This window comes from Ornithorhynchus anatinus, chromosome 1, assembly GCF_004115215.2.
Source record: "Ornithorhynchus anatinus isolate Pmale09 chromosome 1, mOrnAna1.pri.v4, whole genome shotgun sequence".
Classification (NCBI taxonomy): Eukaryota; Metazoa; Chordata; class Mammalia; order Monotremata; family Ornithorhynchidae; genus Ornithorhynchus; species Ornithorhynchus anatinus.
The window spans coordinates 180,672,838-180,688,766 of record NC_041728.1 but is presented as its reverse complement, the minus strand read 5'-3'; the positions used below and the strand labels follow the sequence as shown (position 1 = coordinate 180,688,766).

Here is a 15,929-nt window from a genome sequence, read left to right as displayed (position 1 = left end):
CAAGCGCTCACTAGGTGCAGAGCACCGTTCTAAGCGCCGGGGGAGACGCAGGGTCATCGGGTCGTCCCACGTGAGGCTCCCGGTCTTCGTCCCCATTTTCCAGATGAGGGCACCGAGGCCCGGAGAGGCGAAGTGACTCGCCCACAGTCCCCCAGCTGCCAGGCGGCAGAGCCGGGATTCGAACCCATGACCCCCGACTCCCCAGCCCGGGCTCTTTCCACTGAGCCGCGCCGCTTATTTGACAACACCTGTGTGGTGTCCTCCTTGGGTGGTTTCTTGGCCCGAGAGCCGTCGCTCCTTTGGAGGATAACGTTTTCGAAGAAAATACCCAGTTCTCATCCTAGCGTCTCTCTGACGGCACTTTCTGTTCTGATCCTGGACCGTGCTCTTCGGCTACGACGCCCGTCGAGTTCGGCGTCTCTGAAATGGCTCCGTCTCTCGATCCCCGCCACGGTCTCCGGCTCTCGGGCGCGTCGGGTTCGATATCTTCCGAAGGACTCCGGGCTTTGAACGGGCGCTTGGTCTTTTCCAGCCAGCCTAACGGTCTCCGCTCGTTAAAATTCAGCGGGACCATTCGCGGGGCCGGCGCGCGCGCGCACGGTCGCCTTCTGCGGCGTTCCAGCGGCCGTTCGTAAAAGCTCCGGTTTCGTCGAACGTCGGGCCGGAACGTTCGCCCTCCCCCGGGAAGGGTAACGTTAAAAGCCAGAGGAGGGGAAACGGGTGCCTTTTTCAGGAATTTATTCCCCAGTTGCAAAACCGCCAGAGCAGCCGTAAAAAAAAAATAAGAGCCTAATTGTTTCTAATAAAAGCCGAAAGGTTTTTAGGCTCGGTTACGGTCATCGACGCTGCGCCGTCTCCTCCGATCGATTCCGGTAACGAGAAAGCGCCGGGTCCTGCGGTGACGTGCCCTGCGTGATTAAGGAGCGGGGCTCAGCGGAAGGAGGCCGGGCGTGGGAGTCAGAGGTCGTGGGTTCCAATCCCGGCTCCGCCGCTCGTCAGCTGAGTGACTTCGGACACGTCGTTTCACTTCTCTGGGCCTCAGTTTCCTCATCTGTCAGATGGGGACTGAAAGCGCGAGCCCCACGTGGCACGACCCGATCACCCTCCAGCGTCCCTTCTCGATCTTCTTCTTTAGAGAAGCGGCGCGGCTCAGGGGAAAGAGCCGGGGCTCACGATCTAAGTAGGAGGGAGTAGGATTTAATCCCACATTTTACAGAGGAGGAAACCGAGGCCCTGAGGAATAGAGCGACTTGCCCGGGGTCCCACGGGAAGAAATCGGCGGAGCCGGGATTAAAACCCGGGGCCTCTCGACTGCCGGGCCCCACGCCGCCTTTCCCTAGGTGGGTCAGACCGTAAGCCCGTCGGACGGCGGGGACCGCCTCTGTCTGTCGCCGACTCGTTCATTCCAAGCGCTTAGTACGGTGCTCTGCACGGAGTAAGCGCTCAGTAAATACCGCTATTGAAGGAATCTAACTTTTTCCTTCTCTCCCTCTGCCGCACAGCCGGTCGGAGGTGAAGATATATAGGTGTACGTCCGTTCTGTGCCATTATATGTATATTATCTTTTTTTCCCCTTCAGGAATTCTGCCCCGAGGCGAGTCGTCTGCAAAGGTAAGATGGCCCCTCTGAAGATCCACGGCCCGATCCGAGTGCGCAGCATGCAGACGGGAATCACCAAGTGGAAGGAAGGATCCTTCGAGATCGTGGAAAAGGAGAACAGAGTCAGCCTCGTCGTGCACTACAACGCCGGAGGAATTCCCCGGACGTTCCAGGCGAGTCCCGGCTTGGGCTTCCGGACCGTCGGAGGAATCGACGTATTTAGCGAGGGGAGCGGTTCCTCTGGCAGAGTTAGGCGTCAGGCCAGTCCTCCCCCGCTCCCGCGGCCGCTGCCCCTCTCCTGGTTTCTCCTGCCCGGGACGCTGACCCTTCTGAGTGCCGTGTAGATTATTCAGACGGCTGGCCGGCGGCCCTCGGAAGCGAACCGGAAAGGCACCGTTATTCGGTTGGCGAAAGCCGAGGCCTCGAAGGCCGGAGCGATTATCCCCCGGCCACCCTTTCCCGCTTTTGAAATGGCCGTTGGGCGTTTCCGATCCGCTTTCGCGACAGCGGAACGGCGCCGGGAGGTCGCGGGGCGCTCGGGAGTCGGAGGTCCGCGGGCCTCGGTCGGCGCCGTGCGACTTGGGGCCGGCCACTTGGCTTCCCTGTGCCTCGGTGACCTCGTCCGAAAAACGGGGAGTCATTCATTCGATCGTATCTACTGGGCGCCGACTGTGGGCAGAGCACCGGACTGAGCGCTTGGAACGGACGATTCGGCGACAGCCGGAGACCGGCCCGGCCCGGCGACGGGCTCACGGTCTAATCCCCGGGGGGAGACGGGCGGCTTCGGATTGCGAGCCCCACGCGGGGCGACCCGATGACCCCGTATCTCCCCCCCCCCCGTGCTTAGAACGGTGCTGGGCGCATAGTAAGTGCTTACCGGACGCCGTCGTTTATGACATCATTATTATCGGCTACTTCCCTGCAGTCCTCTGGAAAGATTACCAACGATGACGACGATCCTGATGGTATTTGTTGAGCGCTTCCTCCGTGCCGGGCACTCTGCTAAGCGCCGGGGTGGATTCGACCGATCGAGTTGGACACGGTCCCTGGCCCACGTGGGGCTCGTGGTCTCGGTCCCCGTTCTGCGGGTGAGGGAACCGAGGTCCAGAGAAGAGCGAGAATATTTGATAGGCGCCCACTACGTGCCGAGCACCGTTCTCAGCACCGGGGTGGATCCGGGGTCATCGGGTCGTCCCACGTGAGGCTCCCGGTCTCCATCCCCGTTTTCCAGATGAGGTCACCGAGGCCCAGGGAACTGAGCCACGCCGCTTCAAGTGGGGAGAGCCCACAGTCAGGCAGCCGCCAGGCGGCGGAGACGGGATTCGATCCCGTGACCTCCGACCCCCGGGCCCGGGCTCTTTCCCCCGAGCCGCGCTTCTGCCTTCCTGCCTCTCCCCCCCCCCCCCGGCCCCCCAGCGCTCCGCACGCGGTAAGCGCTCAGTCGAGCCCGCTGAATGAACGACTGACTGAATGAATGAATGACGTCGGGCCCGTTCCCGGAGCCGGTCGAACGGTGTTCTGTCCCCCTCTGGTTCCAGCTGAGCCACAACATTAAAAACGTGGTGCTCAGACCCAACGGAGCCAAGCAGAGCCGCCTCATCCTGACGCTGCAAGACAACAGCTACTTGTCCATCGACAAGGTCCCCTGGAAGGACGCCAATGAAATGCGAGTTTTCCTCGATGCGGTCCATCAGGACAGGCTTCCCACAGGTGACTGCTCTTTCTTTCTTTCTTTCTTTCTTTCTTTCTTTCTTTCTGGATGGATTAAAAATCGTAATCGTCCCTGCCCCGCGTGGGCCTCGCGGGCTTCCCCCCCACGTTACAGATGAGGAAACCGAGGCACAGAGAAGGGAGGTGACTTGCCCAAGGACACGTAGCAGAAAAAGCGGTGGAGGCCGGATGGGAACTGAGGTCTCGTGACTCCTAGGCCCGTGATATCTCCACTGGCCCGCGTTGCGTCTCTGTGAGAGATGCTCTTTTTTCGCCTCTCGCATTAATAACAACAGGCAGTCGATGTCCCCGACCCTATCGCGGAGCTGAGAGCTGGGAGTCATTCGTTTATCCCGTCGTATTAAGCGCTCACCCTGTGCAGAGCACCGTACTAAGCAGCTGGGAGAGGGCAGTACAAAAATAAACAGGCGCAGTCCCTGTCCCCAACGAGCTTACGGTCTAGAAAGTCCCATCCTATGCTCTTACAGCCTTCTCGATCTTATTCTCATACATCTCTCGTCCCACACAGAGGAAACGCTCAGTACGATCGATGGATTTTAGGGGTAGAAGAAAGAGTAGCCCTCCCGACTGGGAGCAGACTTTGATTTCCTGTCGGTGTGTGAGGAATAGATAGATGTTCATTTTCTATTTATTGACCCCCACGGGGGGGGGGGGGGGGTCGGGTCTCCACCGTGGAACTTTTATCTGGGTGGACTCATGTGAAATAAATCCCAACCGGTCCCCTCCTTTGCCGGAAAGATCCAGCAGTAAGGAGTTGGAGAGACAGCGAGAGGGTTAACCACGGAAAAATGATAATGATCGTTTGTATCTCATTTATTACCCTGTTAATATGGGTTATATTAAGACGATATCATTAATGTCGTTTGTGTCTCTATTACCTTATTTATTTTGTTAACGAGGTGCCCAATCCTTGATTCTGTTCATCTCGCCGATGTCGTCATGTTCCGTTTTGCTCCGCCGTCTGTCTCCCCCGTTCAGACCGTGAGCCCGTCGTCGGGCGGGGACGGTCTCCGTCTGTTGACCAACTGTACGTTCGTTCATTCAGTAGTATCTGTTGAGCGCTCACTATGTGCAGAGCGCTGTACTAAGCACTTGGAATATACAGTTCGGCAACAGAGAGAGACCATCCCTGTCCAGTGACGGGCTCACGGTCTGATCGGGGGAAAGTATCCGTTGAGCGCTTACTACGTGCGGAGCACCGATGTAAGCGCCGGGGGAGATACAGGGTCATCGGGTTTGTCCCACTTGAGGCTCGCAGTCTTAATCCCCATTTTACAGATGAGGGAACGGGGGCCCGGCGAAGTGCCCTGCCCACAGTCACCCAGCTGACAGGCGGCGGAGCCGGGATTCGGACCCGCGGCCTCCGGCTCCCAAGCCCGGGCTCTTCCCGCCGAGCCGCGCTGCTTCATTCCGAGCGCTGAGTACAGTGCCCCGCACAGAGTGAGCGCTCAGTAAATACGACTGAATGCCTGAAAGTGGAACATTTATCCGGGGAATTCACGTAAAAGAAATCCCAACGGAGCCCGTCCTTTGCCTGCAAGAGCTAGCGGCGATGAGTTCGAGGGGGCCTACGTCGGTTTTTGCGGTGTATCACCGAAGCACTCTCACCTCACTCCTCTCGCTTTCACCCTCACGAACGATCCTGTAGGTCGGTAGAAAGGCAGGTTGTTATATCCCCCATTCTTCCCCGAAGAGGGAAGCTGAGGTGCAGGGAGGTTATCGAGCGGCTTGATCCGTTCATTCATTCGACAGTATTTATTGAGCGCTTACTATGCGCAGAGCACCGCGCCGAGCGCTTGGAAAGTACAGATGGGCAACAATTGAGGCGACTCCCCTGGCTTCCCGTCGGGGATTCTTCCTCCACGTCACGGTTGCGCGACGGAGCGAGCGGCCGTTCGGGTTGAGGTGGAGCAAAGAGGGCAAAAATTATTTGTCGCCGAAGACCTCCTGCCGAAAAATTTCGCCTTACAAATTTCAACGGCGCCCCCGATCCGGAAATCTTAACCCGTGGGCTTAGAAGACCAAAGGCGATTGAAAGCCGAGTGGTGACGTGATGATAACGCCAGTTACGGCGCTTGTTAAGCGTTTACTGGGCGCCGACCGCCGTTCTAAGCGCCGAGGTAGATACGAGTTAGGTTGGGCGCGGTCCCGGTCCCGCGTGGGGCCCACGCTCTCAATGCCCGTTTTCCAGGTGAGGTCGCCGAGGCCCAGAGAAGTGAAGCGACTTGCCCGAGGTCACGCAGCAGGCGCGGCGGAGCCGGGATCGGGACCCAGGTCCTTCTGACTCCGAGGGCCGATCTCTATCCACTGAGCCCTGCCGCTACTCGAGAGTTTAGCTTTATGTGAAGTTTTTCAGCCCCTAATTAAAGCAGTAGCGTTCGCGCCCCCCGTCCCCCCCCCGTCCCGCCCGATACCCACGTATATTTATATATGTGTATATATATACATATATATATATATATATATATTCGTATTTTAAATCTCGACTTGGTTCCTCCCTGGCCTTTCCCTATTCTTCTGCTAACCTGAGGTTGGTTAGGTTCCGCGTGTTGGTTCGATGGATCGGATCTATTGAGCGCTCAGAGCACTGTACCGAGCACTTGGGAAAATACAATGCAACGAGAGAGAGTGACCTTTTCTGCCCACAGCGAGGTCGCGGGAGAGAGACGGGGAGGCAGACGGGAATACGGATAAATAAAATGGCGGATGTGGACGTGAGCGGTGCGGGGCCGGGAGGGGGGGAGGGCAGAAGGGAGGAAGTCGGGGGACGCAGAAGGGAGGGGGAGCTGAGGAAAAGGGGGGCTTAGCCTGGGAAGGCCTCCGGGAGGAGGCGGGCCTGCAGTGAGGCTTCGAAAAGATCGTCCGGTGGTATTTATCGAGCGCTTACGTGCAGAGCGCCGTCCGAAGTGCTTGGAGTGGACAATCTGGCGACGGAGAGGGACGATCCCCGCCCGACGACGGGCTCCCGGTCTAATCGGGGGAGACGGCCGGACGGGAACGAGACGACATCAGCACGATAAATAGGATCGAGGGGCCGGACACCTCATCACCAGCATAAATAGGCGAATAAAAATCTATCCAAACGAGCAGAGCGCTGAGGGGAGGGGGAGGAGCAGAGGGAGAGGGGGCTCGGCTGAGGGGAGGGGAAGAGGGAGGAGCGGAGAGGGAGCGGAGGGAAAAGGGGAAGCTCAGTCCGGGAAGATTGGGGAGGGAGGGCGTCCCAGACCAGAAGGCCATCCGTTCTTCGACCTCAGCCGGCGGTCGGCGTATCTGACGGCCGTTTGACTTGCCCGACGTTCCCCAGCCGTAGGGGTTCAGGGTTCGGTTTCCCTCTCTTCCACACGCCGTGGGGAGAAGCCTTCGCCCGTCCCCCAGAATGCGCCGTCACCCCCGCTCCCCTGTTGGAAATGTCCGTTGGCTAAATCGCTCGTCCTTGGAGGAGCGGGGCGGCCTTCCGGAGAGAGCCCGGGCCTGGGAGTCGGAGGACCTGGGTTCCAATCCCGGCTCCTCCGCGGGCCCGCCGGGTCACCCGGGGGTTGCCCAAAACAATACGCTTCTCTGGGCCTCGGTTCCCTCGCCTGGAAAATGGGGCCGCAGTCCCCCCTCCCGTCCCGATCCGTCAGATGGGGATCGAGGCCGTGAGCTCCACGCGGGACGGGGACCGTGTCCGACCCTCTCGGCTCGTATCCGCCCCGGCGCTTAGCGCAGAGTCAGCGCTTAAATAAGATCTCAAGTAAGATCCCGGCTCTGCCGCTCGTCGGCCGCGGGACCGTGGGCAGGTCGCTTCACCTCTCTGGGCCTCAGTTCCCTCATCTGGAAAACGGGGGTGGAGACCGGGAGCCCGATGACCCAGTGTCAACCCCGGCGCTTGGAACGGTGCTCGGCACCCAGTAGGCGCTTAACGGATACCGGCGTTATCATCGTGATGGTGCGTATTTCGATTGCGAGCCCGGGCGGGACGGAGACCGTCGCCCGAGCCGATCATCTCGTCCCTTCCCCGGCGCTTAGGACGGGGCTCGATCCGCAGTGAGCGCTGAGAGGCCGCAGTTGTTATTAATTAATGATCATTTCGCATCTAAAACGTTGCCTGACGAAATCCCTTCCCTCTCCTTCAGCGTGCGCCGGAGATGGTCGGGGGCCATCGTAAGTCATTCCCGAGGGAATGTGGTCTTCTCTCTGCTTTTACCGCATTCCGTATTGAGAGGGGATTTTTTTTTTTTTCAAAAGTGACATCACTGCCCAGAAGGGGCACGGGGAAGAAAGTGCGAAACTCGCGTGGTGATTACGGCGAGACCTTTTTTCCGGAAATCTCTGCGCAGCTCGAAACGACTGTCGGGCGCGAACCCCAGAACTCAGTGCGGCGTTTGACGTTTGGTTCTGTGGGTCGGGTTGAACGCTTACTGCGCGTGCCGGGTAGATGCAAGATGATCGAGTTGGACGAAGTCCCCGCCCCTCCTGGGCCTCACGGCGTAAGTCGGAGACCTCGCGAGCGTTTAACCGCGTGGCTCGGCGGAAAGAGCCCGGGCTTCGGAGTCAGAGGTCGTGAGTTCGAATCCCGGCTCTGCCACTCGTCAGCCGGGGGACCGTGGGCGAGTCGCTTCGCTTCTCCGTGCCTCGGTTCCCTCGTCTGTAAACCGGGGGATTAAGACCGCGAGCCCCACGTGGGACGACCCGATTCCCCCGCGTCTACCCCGGCGCTTAGAACGGTGCTCTGCACGTAGTAAGCGCTTAACGGATGCCGACGTTATCATTAACACACAGCACGATGATCGTGTTAGGCCGTCGGGGGCGTTTGGGAGCCATGCCATGTCTAATGATAATAATAATAATGATAATAATAATCGCGATTGCGGTATTCATCAGGCCCTCAGATACAAGATAGGTACAGGGTTTATCAAGCACGAAGTGCTGTGCCGGGGTAGGTACGGTAATAATGTTGGTATCCGTTAAGCGCTCACGATGTGCGGAGCGCCGTTCTAAGCGCCGGGGGAGATACGGGGTCATCGGGTCGTCCCACGTGGGGCTCGCGGTCTTAATCCCCATTTTTACAGATGAGGTAACCAGAGAAGTGACGTGCCTTGCCCGCAGTCACCCAGCGGACGGGTGGCGCAGCCGGGATATTACGACGCTGGTATTTGTTAAGCGCTCACTATGTGCCGAGCGCCGGGGGGAGATACGGGGTCAGCGGGTCGTCCCCCGTGGGGCTCTTTCCACTGAGCCACCCTGCTTCTCTACAGGAAGATCGGGTTCCACGTGGGGCTCACGGTTTTAATCCCCATTTGACGGATGAGGTGACCGAGGCCCAGAGAAGTGAAGCGTCCTGCCCACGGGACTCCCAGGCCGGGGCTGCTTCCACCAGGCCGTGCCGCTTCTCGCTGGGAAAGTGCTAAATGTTTTCCAAAGCCTACGTCGTCCTGGCTCTTTCTCGTCTGAATTTTCTGCAGCGTGGCTCGGCGGAAAGAGCCCGGGCTTCGGAGTCGGAGGTCACGGGTTCGACTCCCGGCTCTGCCACTCGTCAGCCGTGTGACCGTGGGCGAGTCGCCTCACTGCCCTGTGCCTCGGTGACCTCGTCTGGAAAATGGGGATTAAGACCGTGAGCCCCACGTGGGACGACCCGCTTCCCCCGCGTCTCCCCCAGCGCTCGGAACGGTGCTCGGCACGTAGTGGGCGCTTAACAGATACCAACATTCTTCTTCTTCTTCTTCTTCTTCTCCTCTGTGCCCATTTCCCGGATGAGGCAACCGAGGCCCAGAGAATAACAACAACGATGTCGGTATCCGTCCAGCGCTCACTACGTGCCGAGCACCGTTCCGGGCGCTGGGGGAGACGCGGGGGAATCGGGTCGTCCCACGTGGGGCTCCCGGTCTTCATCCCCATTTGCCGGGCGAGGTCACCGAGGCCCAGAGAAGTGAGGCGACTCGCCCACGGTCACACGGCCGACAAGCGGCGGAGCTAGACACGGGCCCAGCGGGTCGCACCCCCGGTCCCCGCACGGAGCTCCCGTCCTCCGCCCCCCTTTTCCGGAGGAGGGAACCGAGGCCCGGGGGAGCCCGACGAGGCGGCCGGGGCCACCCGGCGGACAGGTGGCGGAGCCGGGATCGGAACCCGCGACCTCCCGCCCCCCCCCCCCCGAGCCCCCTCAGTGACCTTTGGGTTTCCTTCGTCGCCAGCCACGAAGCCTTCCCAGGGGTCCGGAAGTTTCGGAGGAATTTTGGGCAGCAGAACCCCTCAGCAGGAAATCAACCGGCATTTCTCCTACATAGAGAACCAGGTACGTTCGGCCTCGGGACGACGTCTCCGGGCCGGGGTTTTTCACCGTTCTCCCGTCTCTCTCGTTCTTCCTCCTCGTTCCTTTCTTTTCAAGGTATCCGTCGAGCGCTTCCTCGGTTCGAGGCGCGGGGGTCGACGCGCCGTGATGAGGATAACGAGGCGTCTTATCCTCGTCGGGTCGGATCGGGCGCCGACCGTGCGTAGAGCACTGCGATGCCGACGGCCGTGGGATCCGTTAAGGGCCGGCTACGTGACGGTAACGGTAACGGTGGCATCCGGTCAGCGCCTGCCGCGTGCCGAGCGCCGCGGTAGGCGCCGGGAGGATACGGGCCGATCGGGTCGCCCGCCGGGGGGGGCTCGCCGTCTTCGTCCCCATTTGACGGATGAGGGAACCGAGGCACGGAGAAGTGAGGCGACCCGCCCCGAGGCACGCGGCCGACGAGCGGCGGAGCCGGGATTCGAACCCGCGACCCCCGAGCCCGGGCCCCCTCCGCCGCGCCGCGCCGCTTCTCCGAAGCGATCGGATCGGACGCGGCCCCTCCCCCGGGTGGGATTCGCGGTCTTCGCCCCCGTTTTCCAGCTGAGGGAAGCTGAGGCCCGGAGAAGCCAAGCGGCGCGGCGAAGGTCACGCGGCGGGCGTGTGGCGGAGCCGGGATCAGAACCCGGGGCCTTCCGGCTCCCGGGCCGTGGGCTACGTGAAGCGGCGGGGCTTAACGTGGAAAGAGCCCGGGCTCGGGAGCCGGAGGGCGCGGGTCCTAGTCCCGGCCCCGCCGCTTGCCTGCCGGGCGACCTCGGGCGGCGGGGCTCAGCGGAAAGGGCCCGGGCCCGGCAGGCGGAGGTCGTGGGTCCGAATCCCGGCTCTGCCGCCCGTCAGCCGGGGGGACCGTGGGCGACTCACTTCACCTCTGCGGGCCTCGGCTCCCTCGTCTGGAAAACGGGGACGGAGACCGTGAGCCTCCCGTGGGACCACCCGATGACCCCGGATCTACCTCGGCGCCTAGAACGGTGCCCTGCGCGTAGTGGGCGCTTAACGGATACCGACGTCATCATCATCATCGAGTCACACTTCACTTCTCTGGGCCTCAGCGACCTCGTCTGGAAAAATGGGGATTGAAACGTGAGCCTCCCGTGGGACGACCCGGTGACCCACATAGACGGCGGCACGTAGTAAGCGCTCATCAGATACCCTAATCATTATTATCGTTCCACTACTTGTCTTTCTTGGAAGACTGTTGAAGACTCAGCAGATCAGCCGTCGCAGTCTCTCGGATTCAAACCTGCCAGAGAACGTACAGTTCATCCCCTCCGCTTTCTCCGATTCGCTCGAGAATTCTCTCTCTCTCTCTCTTTTTTTTTTTTTAGCCCGTCTCGGCTTTAACGGTATCTGTTAGGCGCTTACCGTGTGCCAGGCGCCGTGTGACCCCGTGACCTGTCAGCTGTGTGACCGTGGGCGAGTCGCTTCACTACTCTGTGCCTCGGTGACCTCGTCTGTAGAACGGGGATTGACCGTGAGCCTCCCGTGGGACGGCCCGATGACCCCGGGTCTCCCCCCGGCGCCTAGAACGGCGCTCTGCACGTAGTAAGCGCTCAACGGACGCCAGCGTTATTAAGCGCTGGGGTGGAGGCGAGCCGACGAGGTTGGACTCGGGCCCCGTCCCGCGGGGGGCCCCGCGGTCCCCGTGCCCGTCTTGCGGCCGGGGTCACCGAGGCCCAGAGGAGCGAAGCGACTCGCCGGAGGTCACGCGGCAGACGGGCGGCGGACCGGGGTAGGACCGCGGTTCCTCGCCGCCGCCGATGGCGCTGGTTAAGCGCTCGCTACGTGCCGAGCGCCGTTCCGAGCGCCGGGAAGGCTCACGAGGTCATCGGGTCGTCCCACGTGGGGCTCGCGGGCTTCGTCCCCGTCTTCCGGTTGGGGGAACCGAGGCCCAGGGAAGGGAAGCGACCCGCCCAAAGCCGCCCGGCCGCCAGGCGGCGGAGCCGGCATTTGAACCCGTGACCCCCCGAGTCCCCGGCCCGGGCTCTTTCCGCCGAGCCCCGCTGCTCCTGTCTTATTCGTCTCAAGGGGGAGAATCTTCCGGTAATGATAACGTTGGTGTCGGTTAAGCGCCGGCTCCGTGCCGGGCCCCGTACCGGGCCCCGGGGCGGATGCAGGCCAGTCCCACGCGGGGCCCGCGGACTCGGTCCCCGTCTTCCAGAAGAGAGAACCGAGGCCCGGGGGACCGATGACGATAACGCCGGTATCGGTTAAGCGCTTGCTGGGTGCCGAGCGCCGTTCTGAGCGCCGGGGGAGACACGGGGCCGTCGGGCCGTCCCGCGCGGGGCTCGCCGTCTTCGTCCCCGTTGGACGGGGGAGGAAACTGAGGCCCAGAGAAGGGAAGTACTTGCCCGCGGTCACCCAGCCGACGAGCGGCGGAGGCGGCGTCCGAACCCACGGCCCCCGGCTCCCGGGCCCGGGCCCTTTCCGCCGAGCCCCGCTCCCTCCGAGGTGACCCGCCCACTTGGAGAAGCGACGCCGGGCAGCGGACGGGCCCGGGCCCGGGAGCCAGAGGTCGCGGGTTCTAGTCCCGGCTCCGCCACGTGTCGGCCGGGCGACCTCGGCCGGGTCGCTCCGCCTCTCTGGGCCTCAGTCGCTTCGTCTCCACAACGGGGACGGGGCCCGCGAGCCCCGCGCGGGCCGGGGGGCTCGGTCCGGCCTTCCTTCACGCGGCGCTGGCGATCGAGCGCTGGCCGCGTGCAGGGCGCCGGATCGAGCGCTCGGAACGGCCGGCGCGGGCGTTCAGACTCGGTTTGCTTTGCTCGTCTCCACCCCGGCGCTCAGGGTAGCGCGCGGCGCACGCCGAGCCCCCGACGCACGGCGCGGTCATTACTGTTAGCGAGCTGTCTGAGCGCAACGGATGATTCCGTTTAGCCCCAGCATCCTCTCGCCGTGGGTTCTTTAAGAGGTAAAATCAAGTCGACGCCGTCACTCGAGGGCCTCGGTCTGCCGTTTCTCCCGCAAGTGGGAAGACGACCCATCGCGGGGACGCTCTCCGCGTTCGGGGACCGAAGCCCTCCGCGCGTCGGCGCTCCGTCGCCTCGACCGCGGACGGGGCCGACGGGTTCCTCCGTCTCACGAGAGGCCGCGCGGCGGCTCAGGGGAAGGAGCCCCGGGCTCGGGAGTCGGAGGGCGTGGGTCCGAATGCCGGCCCCGCCGCCCGTCGGCTGCGTGACTCTGGGCCGGTCACTTGGCTCCTCCTGGACCTCGGTCCTCGTCCTCCTCCTCCTCCTCGTCCCGCCTGGGCCTCGGTCACCTCGTCGTCCGGAGAAGCAGCGTGGCCCGGTGGGAGGTGCCCGGCCTCGGGGGTCGGAGGTCGTGGGTCCGAATCCCGGCCCCGCCGCTCGTCGGCCGGGTGACCGAGGGCGAGTCACCTCACTTCTCTGGGCCTCGGTGACCTCGTCCGGAAAACGGGGACGAAGACCGGGAGCTTCACGGGGGGACGGCCCGACGACCCCGCGCCTCCCCCGGCGCTTAGAACGGTGCCCGGCCCGTAGCGAGCGCTTAACGGATGCCGCCGTCGTCCGTACGGTGGGGATGAAGACCGGGAGCCCCCCGTGGGACGACCCGATCACCTCGGGTCCCCCCCCCCCCGGCGCTCAGAACGGCGCCCGGCACGTAGCGGGCGCCTGACGGATTCCACCGTCGTCGTCGTTCCGGCGGGTTCCTTCCGGTCGTCATCGTCTTTCTTCTCTTCCCCCGCCCAGCCCCTCTCCAAGAGAGCAAGCCTGGAGCCGAAAGATGAGACTCCGTTTCGGAAGGTCCTCGGGAATCCCGGGCGGGGGGCCGCCAAGACCCCGACGGGAAACGGGACGTCCGGTCCCCGCTCCGGCGCCTCGCTGACGCCCGCCGCCTCCACGCCCCTCAGGGCCGGGACGTCGGAAAACCGGTAGGGACGGCGGTCTCTTCCCCGGGCGGGGCCGCGGGCCCCGCGGGAAGCGCCGTGGGGTTCCGTCGGTTCGTCCCGTCGTATCTCTTCGGCGCTTACCCGGCGCGGGGCACCGGGCCGACCGCTTGGGAAGTAGAGCTCGGCGACAGATGAAGAGCCGATCCCGGCCCGACGACGGGCTCGCGGTCCGGGGGGCGGGGGGACAGACGGCAGAACGAGGAAACGGGCTGTCGGGAGAGTTAAACAGAAGCGCCCCGGGCCGGGGGTTGGCAGAGGTCACGGGTTCCGATCCCGGCCCCGCCACCCGTCGGCTGGGTGGCCTTGGGCGAGTCGCCTCGCTTCCCTGGGCCTCGGTTCCCTCGTCTCTAAAATGGGGATGGAGACCGGGAGCCCCACGTGGGACGACCTGATGACCTTGTATCCCCCCCCCCCCCCACCGCTTAGAAGAGCGCTCGGCACGTAGTACCGAGCGGTCACCGCTGTGATTATTCAGCAGAGCGTCCGAAGGCTTTATTCCGGGCCCGCCTGCCTTTAGCAACGGTGACGATGACGACTGTGGTACCATTAAGCGCTTACGCACGTCGTTCGTTCATTCGTCCACTCACCAGTGTTTACTGAGCGCTCGCTGCGTGCGGAGCACCGGACCCAGCGCTTGGAATGGACAAATCGGTGACGGATAGAGACGGTCCCCGCCCTCCGACGGGCTCACGGCCTGATCGTTGCAATTCTCACATAACGTGTTTGAAATCTGTTCAGATCCGCCTCCTCCTTTAGGCTCTTGAGCCGGTCGTGGGCGGGGACCGTGTCCGCCTATTTTTGTGCGCGTGCCCTCCCCAGCGCTCGGTACAGCGCACCGCACGCAGCCGGCGCTCGATCCGCGCGATCGGACGGACGGACGGATACGGGCCGGGCACCGTACCGGGCGGCCGCCCGGGCCGTATTCACTGGGCCGCGCCGCTTCTCTGCCGGCCCTCTTTCGAAAGAGGAGGCCGTTCCCCGCTCGGCGATGATAGCGACGTTGGTACCCGTGAAGCGCTCACTACGTGCGGAGCAGCGTCCCAAGCGCCGGGGGAGCTACGGGGTGATCGGGTTGTCCCGCGTGAGGCTCGCGGTCACGGTCCCCATTTTGCAGATGAGGTGACCGGGGCACGGGGAAGCGAAGCGACTCGCCCACAGTCGCACAGCCGACGAGCGGCAGGGCCGGCTCGAGCTGGGAGAGGCTACGGTCCGGGGCTCCCCCCGGGGGCCCCGTCGCCGCCCCGCTTCCCGGCCGTCCCCCCGCTTCCGGAAGGCCGCGGGTCGGGGAGCCGCCGGCACGGCCCTCCCTCACCCCCCGCGGCCCGGAGCCCGCCCCGACTCCCCGACGGGATCGCCTGGGTCGGTCGGGGGTATTTGCCCAGCGCCGGGGGGAGGACGCCGTAACCCGAGCCGGCGGTCGCCCGCCCCGCCCACGACGAGCCTACGGTCTCACGGCGACGGAGCGGGGGGCGGTCGGGGCCGCCGGATGATCGGCGCCGGGTCCCTCGGGGGGGAGGCGGGGTGGGAGGAACGAGAGCCGGGGGCGTCGGAGGGTCCGCGCCGGGTCGCCGGCGGGAGGGCCCGGGGTGGGGGCGGGGAGAGTCGGGGGGTCGGATGGTCCGCGCCGGCTCCCCGGGGGAGGGGCGGGGGCGGAGAGGGGAGAGCGAAGGGGGTCGGACGGTCCGGGCCGGATCCCCGGAGCGTCGGGGACGGAGAGGGGAGAGGGCGGGGGCGTCGGCCGGTCCCCGCCGGGCCGCCGGGAGGGGAGTCCGGGACGGAGAGGGGAGGGTCGGGGCCGTCGGACGGTCCCGGCCGGGCCGCCGGGAGGAGAGTCGGGGACGGCCGGAGGAGGGCCCGGGGCCGTCGGGCGGTCGGCGCCGGGCCTCCGGGAGGAGAGTCGAGGACGGAGAGGGGAGGGTCGGGGCCGTCGGACGGTCCGGGCCGGGTCGCCGCGAGGGGAGTCCGGGGCGGGGAGGGTCGGGTCGGGTGTGGCGGGCGGGCGGTCCGGGCCGGATCCCCGGGAGTCGGGGACGGGAAGGGGGAGGGTCGGGGCCGCCGGACGGTCCGGGCCGGGCCGCCGACGGGGAGACGGGGACGGACGGGGGAGGGTCCGGGGCCGCCGGACGGTCCGGGCCGGGCCGCCGGGGGACGGTCGGGGACGGACGGGGGAGGGTCCGGGGGCGTCGGGCGGTCCGCGCGTGCCGGCTCACCGGGAGGAGGGTCGGGGACGGAGAGGGGAGAGTCGGGTGCCGGGCGGTCCGGACCGGATCCCCGGGAGGCGGGGGTGGAGAGGGGAGAGCCCGGAGCGTCGGACGGTCCATCCTAGGTCACCGGGAGACGGCCGGGGACGGAGAGAGGAGAGTCGGGACCGTCGGGCGGTCCGTGCCG

General features: G+C 64.4%; 1 protein-coding gene across 3 annotated transcripts in view; it reads left to right on the top strand.

Moving 5' to 3' along the window:
- USP37 (ubiquitin specific peptidase 37) overlaps positions 1 to 15,929 on the top strand; it is a 98,462-nt gene that overhangs the window by 16,082 nt on the left and 66,451 nt on the right. For all 3 annotated transcript variants that reach the window (XM_039913507.1, XM_039913504.1, XM_039913505.1), the window contains exons 2-5: positions 1,580 to 1,772; positions 3,138 to 3,309; positions 9,501 to 9,601; positions 13,342 to 13,523. In XM_039913507.1, the coding sequence (XP_039769441.1) occupies positions 1,617 to 1,772; positions 3,138 to 3,309; positions 9,501 to 9,601; positions 13,342 to 13,523 (611 nt within the window). In that variant the 5' untranslated portion in view covers positions 1,580 to 1,616. The remainder of the gene's footprint in view (positions 1 to 1,579; positions 1,773 to 3,137; positions 3,310 to 9,500; positions 9,602 to 13,341; positions 13,524 to 15,929) is intronic.